Consider the following 18,467-nt stretch of genomic DNA (forward strand, 5'->3'; position numbering starts at 1 on the left):
TCAACCAAATAAATTCCATTGATACTCCAAAAATAACCAAGGTTGACTACCATTAACTACCACCATAACTAGGCAATTCCAATTTTCAATAACATCAATTCACCATCATTTTTGTCTAATTCTCCAATTCTCAAAAAGAATCCTCCTACTTTAATATTCTAATAATTATTTTATTCACAATTTAAATTCAAATTCTCAAAAAAATAATACTCCATTATTTTATTTAAAAGAGTGGAAGTTATTTTTTTACATAATAATAGTAGTAGCTATATCATGTTCATAAAAAAATATACAATAGCATGTTCAAGTTTATGCCAATTTTCTCACACACTCTTTCTTCATTCAACTTTTCAATCATTTTTTCTCTCAAAATCTCATCAATGAAGAAAAACAACAACCCTTCACCTTTCCAATGACACCATTATCTCTCCTTTTCATCTTCGCCGTTAGTTTCACCATAACCACCGTGAACACCCTCGGCACCGCCTCCACAACCGCCATCACCTCCCACACCTCCACCATCTGCGGCATAGTCGCCGGAAAGCCTCACCAATACATCCAATGCTACCAAAACGGGAAACTCATTCCAACATTCCTCCCCAACGTTTCGTTTCAGTCTATCTCAGGTGGCCGGAGCTTCTTCTGCGGCCTCCGTTCGAATGGCCTCAGTCTCCATTGTTGGGATACAACGACTCCAACGTCTTTTCTCAAACCGAAAAGATTGTATCACAGTGAAAAGGTTGAGCTGAGTGATGTAGCGGTTGGTGATGGTCATGTCTGTGCTAGAGAGTTGCACTCTGGTGTGGTCAAGTGTTGGAGAGGCTATGGTGGAGTTGAGTTTCCTTCTCCTGATGAAAGTTTTCGGTTTCGAAGTGTTACTTGTGGTTATGGTTTTTGTTGTGGAATATTGAAGGTGAGTTATAGAGTTTCTTGTTGGGGTGTAAATGGAAAAAGTGGTATTGAGAATTTGATTCAGAAACAGTTTGAGAATGTATCAATGTCAACGTTGGTTTCTGGTGTTTCCCATGTTTGTGGTTTAACTGTTAATGGAGTTTTGGTTTGTAAAGGGAAGAAGAACAAGAACAATGATTATGGTAAGTTAAATGTTCCTTTGAATTCTGGTTCAGTTTTTTCAGGTCTTGCATTAGGTGAAAACTTCACTTGTGCTATTAGAATCAAAAATGGGTTTGTTCAATGTTGGGGTGACGATTTCGATAGCGATGATGTGATGAAAGGTGTTTCTTTTGAGTCAATTGTTGCTGGTTTGGATTTTGTTTGTGGTTTAACAACTAGGAATTTGTCTCTAGTTTGTTGGGGTAACCCTAATTGGTATTCTAAGCCTCATTTGATTAGTGATGTTTATGTTCCATTAGGAATGATTCTTCCTAGTCCATGTGTTGTTAGTGATTCTTGTAGCTCTTGTGGTGTGTATCCAAATTCTGATTTTCTTTGTCATGGATTTGGGACTATTTGTTATCAATGTCGAAGGGAGTTTCCGTTCGCCGCGCGATTGCCACCGCCGATGATATCGCCTAAGAATCAATCTTCTATAGATGATGAAGAAAAAGGCGAAAAAGGCTTACGGGGTTGGAAATTGATGATGTTTCTGATTATTGGATCAGTTGGTGCTTTTGCAGGATTATGTACTATTCTTTATTTTCTTATGATTGGTGCTAGAAAATTGGTAAAGGCGAAAATCGATAATTCGGTTCAACCTACTAGTAGTGAATCTGATGATGCTTATGTTGATATAGCTCCAATGCAGAACAATGGAACAACAACAACATTAAGATCTTTTTCGAGCAAACGACATAGCTCGAGTAGGTTAAGAAGCTGTTCATCTTCGAAGAACCTAGACAGAACCGAGAGTTTCACGTTTTGGGAATTAGTTTCAGCTAGTGACAATTTCTCAGTTGAAAACAAAATTGGTGCTGGTAGTTTTGGATGTGTTTACAAAGGGAGATTACTAGACGGCCGCGAAGTCGCGATTAAAAGAGGCGATACAACATGCGCAAAGAAGAAGAAATTCCAAGAGAAAGAAACATCTTTTGATTCTGAGATAACATTGTTATCAAGGCTTCACCATAAGCATTTGGTGAGACTAATTGGTTTCTGCGAAGAGAACGACGAGAGGCTTCTGGTTTACGAGTACATGAGCAACGGATCACTTCATGATCACTTGCATGATAAGAGCAATGTCGAGAAAAACAGCAGCATTATGAACTCCTGGAAAATGAGAATCAAAGTTGCGTTAGACGCTGCGAGAGGGATCGAGTACATTCATAACTACGCGGTTCCGCCGATTATTCATAGAGACATTAAATCCTCAAACATACTTCTCGATTCAAAATGGAACGCTAGAGTATCCGACTTTGGATTATCGTTAATCTGGCAAGAAACCGAACAAGAACCGATGTCGGACACGAAAGCGGTTGGGACGGTTGGTTACATAGATCCGGAGTACTATGTATTGAATGTTTTGACAACAAAAAGTGATGTTTATGGTTTAGGTGTTGTGATGTTGGAGCTTTTGACAGGTAAAAGAGCAGTGTTTAAAACCGAAGACGGTTCGAGTCCTATTGGTGTGGTGGAGTATGCAGCACCAAGGATTGGTTCAGGAGAGGTGTGGAATTTGTTGGATGATAGAGTTGGAATGCCTGAAGTGAATGAAGTTGAATCTGTTGAGATTATGGCTTATACTGCTATGCATTGTGTGAATTTGGAGGGTAAAGATAGGCCTAATATGGTTGATATTGTTGCTAATTTGGAAAGAGCTTTGTCTTTTCTTGAGGGTAGTCCTGGTAGTTTTTCTATGTCTTCATTTTCTGTTACTCTTACATGAAAAAGAAAATTATCTGTCTAATACATAAAAGAAATTCTTTTATTTTTTTTCTGATTTTTTGTTTTATGAAATTATCATTTGGATTATACCTGGAATCTCACTGTTCAATTGCGAGGGCTCATTTAAAGTCAAAGTTATAGACTGGTCCAACACAAAAATTGTTAGTATCAAATAAGATTTGAACCCGAGACTTTCGGAGTAACACGCTCTCTGGTCCCAAGTGTTCCCCAAAAGGCCAATTTTTGGTGTTACTTCATTTTGATTGTTTTTGTAATTTCTTTTGAATAAATTAATTTGGTAAGTGCTTTTGTTAATTTTTTAACTTAATTGATTGTTGGTGGCCTGAGGAGCATGGAACATGCAGAATTAATAAGTGTTTATGGAATATAAGTCAATAAGCTGCCAAATAAGAGATGGAGGGCACGTTGTGAGAATTTGATTTAAGCTCATTTTCAACGGAACCAGCTGCATTATTTCTTACACGCAATAGATACTGATCTGTCCTACATTTTAGAACATTTAAATGGATTTGTTTCAGATTATACTTGTGATTAAGAATATGATAATCTAATATTTAGAGAACAAAAATTAGTAGAGGACAAACTGATAATAGAGGTAAATAGATTATTATATGGATAACACCTAGTAGAAGTTAGGCTTATTTCTCCGGTAGGTACATTCTAATTTATAAAAATTGAAACAAAATAAGATATGTTAGAGAGCTAGTGAGTAAGATTCATATTATTGAGATAATAATGGATAAAGATATTTGCTTGATGATAACCGAGGATTAGGATTTTAGATAAACTGAACTTTAGTATTATATATATATGACTTGTAATACGATAATCCAATAAATTTACAAGACATAAATAAAGGGAACTATAATTGCTTTATAGTCGTTGATGTATGCACCATTGACCAAACTACGTTAATAATTGGTATCAGATGACAATTAATCCTGATTTGAAAATCGAAGTAACAAGGTTTGACGAGACAAATAATTTTGGATTATGGCAAAGCAGGGTTAAAGATTTGTTGCCTCAACAAAGTTTATAGAAGGCATTGTGTGAGACAAAACCAAATGACTTAGAGGATATCGATTGGGGCAAAGATGAAGGAGAAGGTTGCGTGATCGATTCGCCTAGATTTTAGACGAGGTGATGTATCATATTCTATACCTAACGACTCCGAAGGAGGTTTGAGACAAATAAAATAGTCAATGTGTTCAACAACATAATCACTGATCTGGTGAGACTTGGAGTGAAGATTGATAATGAAGAAAAGGAAATTATCTTACTCTGCTCGTTACCAAGTTCTTATGACCTCTTGGTAACTACTCTTACTTACGGGAAAGGCATTATCAGTCTTAATGTGATAACTTGTACATTTTTGCCTCATTTTCAAAGGAGACATAGCGTAGAGGAAGGAACTCAAGGTGACAGTCTGTATGTGAATCATGGTCGAGATTGTGGGTGGAACAAGGGTAACAGAGGTTCTAGAAAGAAGAGGTCTAAATCCAAAAATCGTAAAACAAATGAGTGTTATAGTTGCAAACAGATTTGAGATTGGAAGAGGGACTGTCCAAACAAAAAGTATGGCTCATCTAGTTTTGTAAATTTGGTTTAAACTGATGATTCTTGAAGTGAAGTAGATATACCGTGTGTTTCATCCAACAAGTGCACAAATGCATGGATTCTTGACTCTAGTTGTCCTCATTACATGACATCACACCAGAAATGGTTCACTACATCCAGGTCAGATAATTTGGGATTTGTTTATCTAGGTGATGATAAAGCATGTACTATAACTAAAATGTGACAAATTATAATTACTATGGACGATGGTGGCATGCGGATTTTGAATGAAGTCAGATATATTCCAAAATTGAGGAAGAACTTGAATTCTCTTTATAGTTTATAAGACAATGGTTTCTCTTACAAGTTTGATGGAGATAGGGAGATTATGAAGGATAGAAAAGGTGCATTTATTGTGATGAGGGAAAGGAGGAATGTCGGTAACACCTTCAAATTGTTAGGGAACATTGTTGTAGGTGATGTTGCATTCGTTGAGTTTGATAATAATGCAACCAAACTATGACATATGTCTCTAGGTCATTCAGTGAGCATGGGATGATGGAACTTCATAAGATAAATCTATTAAAGGGTGTTTGTAGTTTCAAGTTGGAACTGTGCAAGTATTGTATATTTAGGAAATAGTGTGTAATGGAAAGTACAAAATAGAAGGAATTTTAGATTATGTGCATTAAGATGTGTGGGGGGCTATCAAAGAGGTTTCCTTGAGTGGTTCCAAGTATTTTAATACTTTCGGGCAAGGTTTAGGTGTATTTCTTGAAGCATGAATTTGAAGTCTTTACCAAATTCAAGTTGTGGACGACAAAGGTAGAGAATCAAACAGACATAAAAATCAAGTATTTAAGGTTAGATAATGGGACAAAGTACAATGATTTGAAATTCAAAAGGTTTTATGAAGAACATGATATTCAAATACATGTTTGAGTTCGCGAGACACTGCAACAAAATGGTATGGAAGAGAGAATGAATATGTATCTAATTGAAAAGGAAAGATGTCTATGTTAAATGATGAACTATCAAATGGTTTTTAGGAAAAGGAAGTTAACATGGTGTGATATCTTATCAACATGTCACCACAGGATTCATTGGAGGGGAAGGTTACAAAGGAGGTATGAACAGGTAATCCCATTGACTTTGACAATTTAAGTATTTTTGGGTGTCCCCCTTATGTGCATATATCCAGTGAAGATCAGTCCAAACTTGATCCAAAGTTGAAGAAATGTGTCTTCATCAGTTATGCAACAAGTGTGAAGGGGTTCAAGTCATGGAATCCAATTAAAAAGAAGGTGGTAATCAACAGAGATGTTGTTTTGATGAAAATTTAATGTTGAAGTAGTCATTTGCAATAAATGTGTAAACTTTTAAAGAAGAAAATTTTAACAAACAGGTGAGTCAGGTTTACGTTGATCCACCACCAGTGAATAATATGCAAATAGTACCTGAACAATAGGAAGAACCGGGATTTGATACTAAAATCATTTATAAAACTAAAGTTTTAGGTGGAGTACAGGATTATCTTCTTGTATGTGATAGAGAGTATCGTTCGACCAAGCCACCAGAAAATTATGGGTTTGAAGACTTGACAGCATATGCACTTCTTACTAGTTATGGAGATCCTTCAACTTTTGGAGAGCTTATAGCTAGCTAGTAGAAAGATGTGCGGATAGGTGAAATGGTGGATAAGATGGAGCCCTTGAAGAAAAATTAGACTTCAGAGCTTGTTCAGCTTCCAAAGGGGAAAAGGGCCATCGGTTGTAAGTTGGTGTTCAAGATAAAACTAACAGTAACAGAAAAAGAAGGGGAAAAGTTCAAGGCTCGTCTTGTAGGAAAGGGGTACTCACCATATAAGGGGATTAATTACGATGAGATTTTCTCTCTACTCGTCATACATACTTCTATTAGGGAAATATTAGCTTGGGTAGCCAGCCAAGACATACATTTAGAGCAGATGGGTGTGAATACTGTATTTCTTCGTAGTAATCTAAATGAGAAAATTTACATGGAGTATGCAAAGGGGTTTAGTGTCACTGGAAATGTAAGAGTAGTTTGTAAATGGAAGAGGTGCTTGTATGATTTAAAGCAGTCTCTAAGGCAATGCTACAAGCACTTTGATTCATACATGCTTAAGATTGGCTATAGAAGGTGTGAGCATGAATGTTGTGTTTATGTTAGGAGTCTTGATGATGGCTCTTTAATTTATCTGTTGTTGTATGTTGATGATATGTTGATTGCTGTTAATCATTTACATGATGTAAATGAATTGAAAATCATGTTGGGAAAGGAGTTGACATGAAATACTTAGGTGTTGCTAAAAAGATTCTTGATATGGAAATCACAAGAATAGAAGTGCTAGAAAATTATGGCCCTCACATAAAATTTATGTTGAAAAGGTGCTAGACAAGTTTAACATGAGTAATTCGAAGGCTGTGAGTACTACATTGGCGAATCAATTTAAGCTCCCATTGGATTAGTGTCCGAAGATAGATGTCTAAATTGAGTATATGTTAAAGCTTCCTTATGAAAATGTTTTTGGATGTTTAATGTATGTTATGGTCTGCACTATACCAGATTTGGCACAAGTTATAAGTCAAGTTTGTAAGTTTATGTACAAACCAAGAAACCGTCATTGGTAAGAAATCAAATGGATTTTAATATACTTAAATGGTACTATGAGTTATAGTATCATGTTTAGTAGTGAACATGGTGATCCTTCAGTTGTAGGATATGTTGATTCAGACTTTGCTGGTGATATGGATGATATGAGGTCTACAACAGGGTAATTATTTACTATAGCAAGCGGACTTATTTATTGGAAATCATTTGTTCAATCCATAATGGCCAAGTAAAAAACTGAAGCAGAGTACATTGTGGTGGGTGAAATTGCCAAAGAAGCCTTAGGATTACATGATTAGTGAGAGAATTAGGTGTTAAGAAAGGTGGAGGTCGGTTGCATTATGATAGCCTGAGTTTCATTTACTTGGCAAAAAATCAGGTGTATCATGCCAAAACCAAGCATATTGATGCGAGGTTTCACATGATGAGAGAGTTACTTGCATTTAAATAGATATTACTTGAAAAGGTTCTTACTTTAGAGAATGCGGTTGATATGTTGACCAAGTCATTCATTAGTGACAAGTTCATGCATTGCTTAGACTTGTTACATGTTTCTCAGTGTTAAGAAAGAGATGTACCTCCCTAGTTGCCAGGATGAATCTTCATACAAGAAGCCTTCGTAGGAAATTGATATGACGCATATATATATATATATATATATATATATATATATATATATATATATATATATAGAGAGAGAGAGAGAGAGAGAGAGAGAGAGAGAGAGAGAACCCATAGCAAATGAGAATGAGTAAGTTATATGAGAGGTGAGAATTTAATAACAACCATTGGATTTATATTTAATGGTTGAGAATAAAATATATTTTTAAAATTTGATTAATAATTTCTCTTTCCTCTTAATGGTACATGATTTAGTGAAAACAACAATTTAATCTCGACCTTTCCTTTTTAAATCTGATGGATCTTATTCATTCTTATATTCTCATTTAACTTACTCATTATGACTAGATATGCCCTCTATATATGCGCTAAAGAGTTATTGTAGGTGTCTGATGTGTGTCTGTTTAACCTTGATTTTCGTAAATAAACGCCAGTCCTCCAAATCTAGGTGTCAGATGTGTGTCATGTTCATATATATTTTGGTTTTCTAGGCCTAAATGTATGTCTAATCTTAAAGAAAAGAAAACAAATGATTATAAAGGTTTGTGTTTAAATGTAAAGGACAAGGGAAGTAAATGACAAAAGAAATAACTTTGGGTAAGATGATAAAGGTTTTCAATAGGAAAGGTAAAGAAAAATTGTAAAGAGGCATTGAATTTAAATAACTGTTTATAACTGAAATAAATGATGGTGTTTCAAATGTACATTCTCAAAGTGACTCTTTTCTCAATACATTATATACTTTGAGTATATTTGAGTATTTGTACAAAGTTAAACACATGAAATCTAATTACTAAGATCCCTGTATATACTAATTCGACTATAACGATCTTCTATTTTGAAGATGACACGTTTCTTGTCTGCATGCGCTTCGCTTCTGGAAAGCCTCCACGCGTCCTTTTCGAGGACAAATAAGGGAAAATATCCCGCCAATGGCCTATTTCGAATTCACTTCGTCGAATTCCATGTCCAAGTGCCTTGAAATATTTCTAAGTCTCGGATAACATACTCAGTTCATCAGTATGACTAATTTTGCGTCGAAGTGAGTCTCCATGTTCGTCGAAGTCAACCTATTTCCATAGAATTTACTCCTTTGTCTCTCAAACATCCTCCTCTTGGTGAGCTTCGAATTTGCACCTAACAGTGTCATCATTAAATAGGTGGAGAATATGGTTATATGTGATGCGCAAGTAATACCTTCAAAAGGTTTTTTGATGACAATCGAGAAAGAAAAAACATATCATAAGCATCACCAATCAAGAAGATATCACAAGTCAAAGTGTTCAAAACTCCACCTGAAAGAGATAATCAAGTTAAATCAAGAAGGGACTAAAGTTGTAATATTGTGAAGTTGAAATCTCGCCGGATTTTGAGCTTAGTGTTTTAGATTGTAGTGTGATCATTAAATGTAAATAAAGCAGGAGTAAGTCTTGTAGTACTAAGGAGATGTACACACACACAAACACAACATTATTTTAAACTTCTCCTTTTTATTAAAACTTCTTAAAACAAATTCAAAAAAGTACCTAATCAATTAAGAAACTTTGTAATCTATTAGGAAAGTGAAATTCATCCGCCCTATCAATTAGGAATTTAATCTATTGTATTTGCTTTCTCAAAAGCTTAGTTCTCTTAAAGGCTGCAAGCTAAACCTATAAAAACTTGGTTTAAGGTTGTTGAGATGAACATGTGTAAAAGATCTAGTTGTTTATAAAAGTTTGTTTAGGCTGATCCTGTGCAAAACCTCAAGTTGATTTTAGTGGAAATCTCAACGGGAAACTCTCTGGGACTAGAGTAGACCATGTGGTTTAAGTTCAAACTATAATAATATCTTTGTGTGAACTTTCTTACTTTATTTCTTTAATATTTCGTATTTATATTCTCCACTATTATTTATCTATTATGCTTCCTATTCTATGTTCATCTCTACTTCTAACATAAATCATTTTTGTGAAAAAATCAAAATTTGTTTATCACAATTCAACCCCTCCTCTTGGATTTGGAGTCGATTGTTCAACATGAGAAATACTCAATGATAATGGAATGGATATGGGACTCAATGTTTCAATAGGTTAGTGACAATTGCATGTTTCTTAGCACCAAAGGAAATTTAGAACTAAATAAAATTGATGATGTGAAGATAAAAATGATTATTGTCCAAGTTTATTCAAAAGCTCAAGATGATACCCATGTTTATGATGTGAAGATGAAAAGGTTGTTTCTATTCAAGGAAATGAATCTATAACAAAATATACCAGCCAATTGAAGTCTCTTTAGATGGAATTGGAACATTAGAGAGTGATTAAAAAAATTATTGTGCAGTAGAATCAGGAGTCCTTAATTATTTTATTGAAAAAGATAGGGTATATGACTTCCTTGTGGGATTAAATTTTAAATTTGATAAGATAAGAATTTGGACTCTAGGAAAGCCATTGTAAGAAGTAATAGGAGTAGAAGAAATTTAATTCTAAATACTTTATTCATTGAAAGTTTAGTCATCATATATAGCTTGAAATATTAGAGGTGAAGGACAAGCACATGTGGAAAAGAAGGGTGAATTATGGTGCACTCGTTATAATAAGCCTTGACATATGTGTGAGAAGTATTGAAAGTTTCATGGGAAACCTCTTAGTCGTGAAGAAGGACAAAGAGGATGCCCTCCCAAAGGTGTATCTTGCAAGAATAGTAGGGCTTATAATGTCAAAAAAGTTGAAGAAAACAAGGTAGAATCTTAAAGTAATTTTGAATAAATAGCCTTAAAAAAGAAGATATTGAAAGAATGAGGGTTTTTCTTAATAGCTTTGAGAAACCAAAAGGTACATGTACTTTGGAAAATTTAGGTATGCTTCCAATTTCATTCGGGTTTAATGCCTCAAATATACTCTCTACTTCCTTTTCGATCTTAGATTCATGAGTCAATGGTCATATAACGCCTTCCTCCAAGTACTTTTCCACATATTTCCCTAGTCCGAGTAATAAGAAAATTTTCACTACTGATAATACTTTAGTAATAATGACTGGTATTGGATACATTCAAATAAATCCTTCACATGTCTTAAAAAATGTTCTTCATGTTCTAAAACACTCCATAAACTTAGTCTTACTAAATATTTATCTTTAATGTAATTTTTCACAAAACCATTGTGTATTTCATGACAAGGATCAAGGAGGATGACTAGGCATGCTAGAGAAGGGAGTGAACTTTACTATCTTGAAGAACCAAATTAGCTTTTTACCATAAAAACGCTCATCTTGCTCTTTAATGTTAGAGTCATTTATCACAAACAAGGAATGAATTCTGCTTTTCCGTTGTCAATTAGAATATCTTTTTTTTGGAGTTATCAAAATTATGTTTCTATCTTTGTTTTCAAAGATGAAAAATAGGACTCTTCATTGTGAAGTATGTGAAATTTTAAATCACGAGTATATACATTTTCCTTTGAATAATAAAAGATACACAATTCCTTTTCATTTAGTCCATGCAGATGTTTAGGGTCCATCTATTATTCCAAGTGTGCCTGTGGCACGATGGTTTGTTACTTTCATAGATAATTGTACCCAAATTTCTTGGTTATTCCTTCTTAAAAGTAAATCTTAAATAAGTATTGTTCTCTCAATTTTTTCACAATAATTAAAAATTTATTTGGTGCAAATATCAAAAGAATGAGATATGGTAATGGAAAAGAGTTTTTCAATCATGAATTATTCCTTTTTGTAAAAAATAAGGAATAATTCATGAGTCCTAATATGTAAAAACTCCACAACAAAATAGAATCGCTAAAAAGCGGTCATCTGCTTGACCAAAATCGTGTGTTGTTGTTCTAAAATAATGTTCAAAGCAATGTTTTAAAAATTGAATTGGATATCAAACCAACAAGACTTTCAGTTCAAGGTTCATTTGGTTCAACTGGTTAAATCTATGGTCGAATAGTTTATTAAATAAATTAATATAAAGCTAAATTTTATGGATAACTCACATAATCATATGTTCACAATTTAATAAAATAAATATTTTAAAATCCATTGCAAACTTAATACTATGAGATTAATAGTAGACATAATTACAAAATATATAATGGTACACCTAAAGAAAAAAACTATAACATAGTGTTATAACTTAGAAATTTTTGTTGCTCTTTTGTGTTAAATAAGAGTTTCTTTTTTTTAAGGAAAAAGGCTTTAAATGTTGATGATAACATATTAATTATTTTCAATTTTTTGCAATAAATACTAAAATTGGCAAATAATAGGCAATTCTTTGAACCAGACGGTTTTACAAAACCGACTCTGATTCTTTGTTTCAAAGGGTTTTGAGTGGTTCAATCTGGTTTTTCTGGTTTTACTTGGTTTTGACCCTCCTACGGATTTATAAGACTAACCGGACCGGAATCACCTTTTGTTTTCGGTCCAATCGGTTGAAGAAGTTGTTCTCACAGCAACATACCTCATTAATTAGAAACCTTTTAGAGTGTTGGAATTAAAGAGTCTTATGGATATTCTTTCGTTCTTTTATCTAAAAATTGCAACCACTAATAATCTTTTTCCATGGGTCTTTGGTGTTGACCAAATGTATTCAATCACAAGAGGGGATGCATTGCATTATATGGTTTTTGAACATTTTTAAGGTTGATTAATTTTAATAAATAAGATGAAGCAAATAATTAAGCATGTAAGAAAGAAGAATAAAAGAGTGGAGTTAGAAAGAGGATACTAGAATTTATATTGGTTCACCTTTAAACCATGATGCCTAATTCAATCCTCATGAGTTTTCCCTTGAGATTTTTGTTGAAATATTATTAGGATATTAGATATAATATCAAATATAATCAAATCTAATAATATCAAATATAATCCAAGTTGTATAAGCCTAAGCCCAATCAGGGTTGTATATAAATAGTCATAGTCTATATCATTATTTGTACAATTGACAAGACTCAGGACAACAACCCTTAGTCAAACTCTCACAAGCAGCAGGTCGGAGATAGAACTTCTGAATCCTCGAAAAGAGGAGGACAAAACTATCAAAAGGAAAAATAAGAGAAGAAGGGTGTACATTGTTATAAATGTGAGAAGTAGGTTCACTTGTCTAAACATTGTTGGTACAGGAAAGACAGGGATCCACAAAAGGCAAAGATAAATAAGTGAACTTTGCACGCCAAGATTCAGATGATTCCAAAGGTATGGTGGTTATAGGTGTAGTTACAAACAACCATGTCGAATCCAAGATCTGGTTCCTCGCCTTAGGATGCTCGAATCACATGACTGGTCAAAAGGTGTGGTTGGCAGATTTCAACGAGTCAAAGAAGAGCAAGGTAAAACTTACTGATAATAGTTCGTTGCAAGAAAAATGTACTAGCAACATAATCTTTCAAATGAGTAATAGAGAGAAAGCTATGATCAAAGATGTGCTTATATACCTGGTATGAAGTGCAACTTGCTAAGTGTTTGACAACTGGTCGAAAAAGGTTTCTCAGTTGTCATGAAAGATGGAGCTTTAAAATTGTTCGAAACCCAGAATAATTTGGTCTTGAAATCTCCTCTGTCGAAGAACAAGACGTATAAGACCATGATCAGTTCAACTGAAGTACAATGTCTAAAAACTGTTATCGACCACAAGGCTAGTTGGTTATGGCATTTGAGGTTTAGACATTTGAATTTTCAATCACTCAATCAACTGATTACTCAAGATATGTTTACTGGTATTCCTAGTCTTAAGATGCCTGACAAATTATGTGAAGGTTGCTTAGTTGGAAAGCAGTCCAAAAATTATTTCGCTTCGACTATGCCAATGAGATCATCCTGCATACTCGAAGTTGTACATTCAGATGTATGTGGTTCATTCGAAGAACATTCCATTGTTGGAAACAAATATTTTGTTTTGTTTGTCGATGAGTTTAGTCGAAATTTGTGGATCTATGTGATCAAGAGAATGGACGTAGTAGTCGAAATCTTTAAGAGATTCAAGATACTTGTCGAAAACCAGAGTGAAAATAAAATCAAAGTTCTGCGAAAAGATGGAGGTGGCGAATACACATCTAAGATGTTCGAAGATTTCTGCGCAGAACATGGTATTGATCATGAGGTAATTGCTCCTTATACGCCACAACATAATGGAATTGCATAATGAAGGAACACAACCATACTGGATATGGCAAGATGCATGCTAAAGTAGAAGAATATGCCAAAGTCCTTATGGGGTGAAGCTATTTTGACTGTTGTTTATATTCTCAACAGGTGCCCTACCAAGAAGTTGAAGAATAAGGTTCCTAAAGAAGTGTGGAGTGGAAAAAGACCATCAATGAGTCATTTGAACGTCTTTGGCTCTATGTGTTACAAGCTTGTTCCTGATGCAAGAAGAAGGAAGCTTGATGACAAGAGTGAACCCATGATTCTGGTAGGATATCATAAGATTGGTACATATAGGTTGTTTAATCCAGTTAATGCGAAGATTATGTTGAGTCGAGATATTATGATTGATGAAAATTCTTCCTGGGATTGGAATTCGAGTAATTCAATTAACAAGCCATTGATGAGATCTGAGTTCGACGAAGAAACTAGTGAAGTCGAATTCGAAAGAATTTTTGAGAACCCAGGTGAAGTCGAAGTTGAAGTAGTTACTAACATTTCCAATACAATCGAAGTCGAAGAGGCTGTGGCTGAAACAAGTCAAAGACCTCAACGAACTAGAGTTCGTCCCACTAGACTTCAATATTTTGAGGTGGTTGGTGATGATGAAGTCACACCAGATGGAGAGCTAGTTCATTTTGCTTTACTTGCAGGTGCTGAACCAATCAACTATAGCGAGGCTTTAAAGATTCAATAGTGGAAGTTATCTATGGTCGAAGAGTTGCAGGCAATCGAAAGAAACAACACGTGGGAGTCAGTCGAATTGCCAGCACATACAAAGGCTATCAAAGTAAAGTGGGTGTTCAAGTTGAAACACAATGCTGATGGGTTGATAGCAAGGCGTAAAGAAAGATTAGTAGCTCGAGGTTTTCTTCAAATAGTAGGACTCGACTACTCTGAAGTATTTGCTCCAGAAGCAAGATTAGAGACTGTTCGACTAGTGGTAGCATTGGCATGCATTCTAGGTTGGTCGACATTTCATTTAGATGTGAAATCAACATTTCTGAATGGTCCTTTAGACGAAGATATCTATGTCACAGAACCTCCAGGGTTTGTGATTCATAAGGTAGCGGGTAAAGTATATAAGTTGAACAAAGTGCTCTATGTTCTCAAGCAGGCACCTAGGGCATGGAACAAGAATATTGATTCATACTTAGTTGAATTGGGATTTTTAGAATGAAAATCTCAATATGGTGTCTATGTTCAGGTTGTAGCATAAGACATAACAATCATCTTCTTATATGTTGATGATTTGTGGGTAACTGGAAATATCTTAGAGGACTTGTTGAAGTTCAAAGAGCTGATGATGAAGGAATTTGAAATGTCAGATCTAGGAAAATTGTCTTATTTTCTTGGAATGGAATTTCAAATGTCTAAGCAAGTTATGGTGCTAAATCAAAGGAAGTATGTTAATGAGATACTCAAAAGATTCAATGGATGATTTGAATCCTGCATCCTCACCTGTCGAACAAAATGTGATGTTGGAGAAGAATGGAGAGGAAGACAAAGTCGATGTAACTTTGTTCAAGCAAATTGTGGGATCTCTAAGGTATATGTGCAACAGTCGACTTGATATAGGTTTTGCAGTCAGATTAGTGAATAGATACATGAGTGAACCAAGAGTTTCACACATGAAGGCTTGTCGCACGCTCGCGAAAAATGAACAGAGTCGCCACCAATATATTTATCCCATAAGGGAAAGAAATACCAGGAAACCTAACAAGGGAAGGAACAGGGTCTTGCGACCATAGAATCTAGGCACGGGAGTCGGTTACGCAAGGGGAAGGTGCTAGCACCCCTCACGCCCATCGTACTCGATGGTATCCACCTATGTTTGTTTCTATCTAAAGGGTGTGTACTATGTCTATGTCTAAATGCGAATGAATGCAAAATGTAGGGAAAATAAAGAATTGTACTCGCACGGGCCCTACCCCGCTGCCTACGTATCCTTTTCAGGAATCAGAGTTACCGTAGCTCGGCTCCATAGTTTTGTTTGTTTTTGTGTTTTTTAGTTGGGCGGAGTTAACGCTCGCGCTCTTGCATAAGGGGACAGCCTAGGATGCAGTAGAGCGGAGATAACGATGCCCTTTAGAAAGGAGAGAAAGAGAGAGAGAGAGAGAGTTTGAGTGTTTCGAGGAAATCCCTAAGGCAAGGGAAACTCGAGTTACTCTTTGGTTTGTGTCTTTTAGAATTTGGGAACTTACGCCCGAATGGTTCCCTAAAGCAAGGGAGATCCAAGCACTCGAATGATTCCCTAAAGCAAGGGAGATTCAAGCTTCCATTCCCTTTTTAATGATTTTCACTTTTTTATTAATGTTTTTTAGGTATTTTCTTTGTATTTTTTAAAGGGATTTTATTTTGAATATTTATTAGATGTTTTATGTTGTAAAAGAAAAAAGAATGAAAGAGGGGAGACTAACCTATTTTCTAGCCTAATTGTTATTCTAATCTATGTCTAATGTTAACATACTAATGGAATTCTAAAAGGAGCATACTAATGATATTAACAAAGTAGGCCAAAAGTATAACCAAAACAAGTAACAAAATCGCACAACAATTATACAAAAATAATATGAAAATGATACAAAACATAGAGAAAATGGTTCAAGTATTAGTGCGAAATTCAACTAAAAATACTACTATTTTTATATTGATTTTTATGGAATAGAAAATGAGTTCTAATTCGAACAAAAGAAATTAAAATGATTAGCCTAAAAACTAATATTTTTTATGGATTTTTTCTATGTCAAAAATCATGTCAAAGTCTAAAAATGATAGTAGAAAAATTAGTATTTATCACCTAAAAGAAATTGGCAAAAGAAACTAATAAAGTATAAAATAAAAATGTAAACAGGGGGGTGTTAATTGAAAACAGTGGTGTAAAGAGCAAGGGCGTAGGCCCACTGGTTGTTGACCCAAGGGATTGTTTTTGTTACAGAATACCAATAGGCCACATGGGGGTGTGAGAATAGCAAGGCGTCCAGGCCTGGTCCAATAACAAGTGGTGCATTAGCAAAACAGAGGTGTAGCGTGGAAGAGAGGAGAAGGCCCAAAGCGCATGAGGCCCAATATCTCACAAACCAATTTATTTCGTTTATTCATTTTCTGATACTGAAGCAACATGCATTTATTACTTTTATCATATAGTTTTTTTGTTAACGTGACATGCAAAACTATAGGTATCATTCAATTGGTCAAATGAGAGTTAAGTATAATAAGACAAAATTGATGCCCCAGCTAGTCATGAAGTGCCACCTCGGTTCTCAATCATTTGCAAAGAGGCAAAATAGTAATAGAAGAAAGAGAACAACCAATAACAGCTAGACACGTGATCAAGAAAGAGGAAGCAAACCTGTACAGACGCAGACGCCGGAGCTAGGGCTCCAGTCGTCTTCTCCGATCCCCCTTCGCCGGAGCTACCATCAACACGCACAAAACTTCTACCAATACCACTGTCCCGTTCGTTTTTTTCACGTAGAACACGAATATGGCTTCAGTTTTCGTCGATTCTTCTTCTAACCTCTTATCCGTGGACATTCATAAAGCCTTGACTTTGCCAAACTATGCTAAAACTCCTGCTAACATACACACGCGATCTTCATGATACACAGAACCCGAACAGTGTCTTGAATCATAGCCGAAGGAACACTCTCCTATCTTCTTGTTGCACGAATCTGAAATATGGAGATGACAGGTTCTAATTCTTGACTTCACACCTTGAGACAAACTCAAGGTATATCCAGCTTCCAAGAAGAGTAGCAAGACTTCACAGTGGGAATTAAGAGGATGAGGATGATGTGAGTAATGGTGAAACGGTGAAGCACGCAAGGAAATGAGAGTGAAGGTCGATTGGTGATGGTGATCAATAGAGGAGCGTGAAGGTTGTGATTAGTGAAGGTTGATGGTGGATGAGATTGGTGACGATGAAGGACTCGGTTATGGTGGAGATGGATCGGAGAAGTTTGTTGAAGGAGGTTGTTATGGTGGAGCTAAGGATCGGAGAAGTTTGTAGAAGGAGGTTAGAAACGGTTAAGGTGGAGAGAGAGAGCGAGAGAGGAGAGTGGTGAGAGAGCGATGAGAGTGAGAGAAAGAAGAGAATGTGAAAACTGTGAAAAAAGAAAATGGGCGTGTGTGTTGATTTGTGAGGGGTTGTGAGTTTATATAGAGTATGCTCATGGCTTACGGTGGGGTGTGTTGCAGCTGACAATCTTCTCTCCAATACTTAGTGAACAAGCATCTCCATTTGTGATAAGATTCCCACGTGCCCTTTTTATGATTCAGCAGCTTGTATGGCCTTTTGTGGAAACGTGTTGCAAGAGTTTGTAAGTCACTTATTGGAAGAACACTCATGGCATCCATTTTGTGCCCCAATAACTCCAGCCACAAGCCTTTAAATGATTCAATCTTAGGGCCAATTTAAAGAGTACATGGCATAGAGTGATTTTGGTGTTGGAAAGTTCTTGAATCAATGCTTATAAGTAGAAGAAAACTGGCTTGAACTCACATAAACACCACTGCGCGCGCAGCTAGAAATTGGCCCATGCTTTTGCTCAAACGGGACTTTGTGAGGGCACCACTTTAAAGCCTCGTATCTCATTGACCACACCACCAAAATTAATTTCCATTAGCTTATTGGATAGAGGATATGGCAAAGAGTATTCTGATACCTA

At 35.5% G+C, this 18,467-nt stretch overlaps 1 protein-coding gene across 1 annotated transcript; it reads left to right on the forward strand.

Moving 5' to 3' along the window:
* Window positions 1–269: 269 nt before the first annotated feature.
* Window positions 270–3,141, forward strand: LOC131656388 (putative serine/threonine-protein kinase-like protein CCR3). The gene has a single exon (XM_058926120.1). It carries the CDS (start codon window positions 413–415, stop codon window positions 2,840–2,842), a length of 2,430 nt encoding a protein of 809 aa, XP_058782103.1. The 5' UTR covers window positions 270–412; the 3' UTR covers window positions 2,843–3,141.
* Window positions 3,142–18,467: the final 15,326 nt, after the last annotated feature.

Source organism: Vicia villosa, linkage group LG3 (assembly GCF_029867415.1).
Source record: "Vicia villosa cultivar HV-30 ecotype Madison, WI linkage group LG3, Vvil1.0, whole genome shotgun sequence".
Taxonomy (NCBI): domain Eukaryota; kingdom Viridiplantae; phylum Streptophyta; class Magnoliopsida; order Fabales; family Fabaceae; genus Vicia; species Vicia villosa.